The sequence below is a fragment of the Grammomys surdaster genome, unplaced genomic scaffold (genome assembly GCF_004785775.1).
Source record: "Grammomys surdaster isolate TR1022 unplaced genomic scaffold, NIH_TR_1.0 124903, whole genome shotgun sequence".
In the NCBI taxonomy this organism is placed as follows: Eukaryota; Metazoa; Chordata; class Mammalia; order Rodentia; family Muridae; genus Grammomys; species Grammomys surdaster.
Window position 1 is genome coordinate 451,697 of NW_021619838.1, and position 1,594 is coordinate 453,290.

The 1,594-nt window shown below is 56.1% G+C and overlaps 1 protein-coding gene across 1 annotated transcript; it reads left to right on the top strand.

The window, feature by feature from the left end:
- On the top strand, positions 1 to 1,296 carry Tmem88b (transmembrane protein 88B). The gene is made up of 2 exons (XM_028784841.1): positions 1 to 264; positions 1,039 to 1,296. The coding sequence occupies exons 1-2, from the start codon at positions 1 to 3 to the stop codon at positions 1,294 to 1,296; spliced, it is 522 nt and encodes a 173-aa protein (XP_028640674.1).
- The last annotated feature ends 298 nt before the right edge of the window (positions 1,297 to 1,594 follow it).

A 1,594-nucleotide genomic window follows, 5' to 3' on the forward strand; every position in this document is an offset into this window, starting at 1 on the left:
ATGAGTGAACAGGAAAGGGAGACAGAAGAGGATGAAGGCGTTACCTCAGACACAGCACCCATGCTACCCCGAAGAACGTCTGCTGATTACCACACCTCAGTCCCGGCACCTATCCTGGCCAACCGAGGCCTCAGGACCCTGGTGTTGTCCGGCCAGGCCCTTCTTGGGTTCCTGCTCCATCTGCTGTTACCTGGGACAGTCTTCCTACTGGTGTTGCTGCCAGCAGCTGCCATTGTCTACCTGGGATTCCTGTGCCACTCAAGGGTGAGCAGCATCCATTGGTTAGTCCCCGGGGAGTGAGAGTTCCGGGGAGGTTCAAGTCCTTGGGATTGAAGGTGAATCTACCCACTTCTAGCCCAGCCCCTTTGTAACCAGAGACATATGCATCCTTCTCTTTTGCCAACACTCCTACCAGCTGCAGCCAAAGAAAGAAAGGCTCTTTGTTACTCAGGGAACAGCTGTCTTGTCTCCCACCCCCACCCCAGGCCTCTTAGCTTTGTACCAGAAGGCACCAGAGCCTCTTCGTCGAGGTTGATGTGGAGATAGGAAAAGACTCACCTGACCTCAGTGCCTCTCCACGCCTCATACCCACACACTCATACCCACAGCCCTTCCCCGAACCCTATTGACCTTGGCTAGGCTTCCCCCAACTATGGCTTGATCTATACATAGATGGTCCCTATATCCCTTTCTGAAACGTATGGAAAGAAATGATGCTAGCTGGTGACAGTACAGATGGAGCTCAATATCAGCTGTCAACACAGGTAAGGGCCATGGAAGGAAGCACATATGGGGACAGGAAAACTGGGTTGGGAGAGCCAGGGAGGTTCTCTGGCCTTGGGCAACCACCAACTCTCTTGGTTCTGTTCTCACATTTCCATCCAGGCTCCACCTCCAGGCTTTTCAGCCCTACCCTTTTTTTTTTCTGGACTCTGCCTGAGCCCAGCTAGGTTCTCCAGGCCTCAGGCCCAGGTCCTCCCACACCACTACTCTACTCTAGTGCTTCCCTGTCTGACCGCACGTCTCTACTGTCCACAGGTTCACCCAGCTCCGGGTCCACGATGCCGAGCGCTGCTCTCAGACCGCGGCTCGGCGGCGCTCATTGTGTTTGGATTCCTCTCCTTGCCGCCACTTCTTGTGCTCGCCTCTGCCGCCCGCTCCCTCCTGGTCCGGCGACTACGCCCTGTACTGCCTACCCCCGCGAGGACCCCCGACCCGCGCCGCACGCTCAGGAGTAGCGAAGATCTGGCCGACGACCGCCCGGACGAGGAGAAACAACTTTGTGCTTGGGTCTGACACCTCAGAGGTCTCTCGGTGCCAAGAACCTCACAGTTCTCTTCCCTTGATCCCCAAGAAGTGGATGATGACTCGAATGGCTGCCTTGGGGCTCTGAGCGCAGTGCTCGAAGTCGCCAGGAGATGGCAACCGGGTCCCTCAGAAGAGGGAGAAAAGGTGTCCCTCTAAGGAAAGCGTTTGTCCTTCACCCCCTCCGTGGTCAGCAGCCAGCTTTGCCCCTCAAACCATGCATAATTCTAGAAACTCCAGTGGCTAAGTAGCAACCAGACTTCGTGGCTCATCTTGTGGGGTCAGCTGA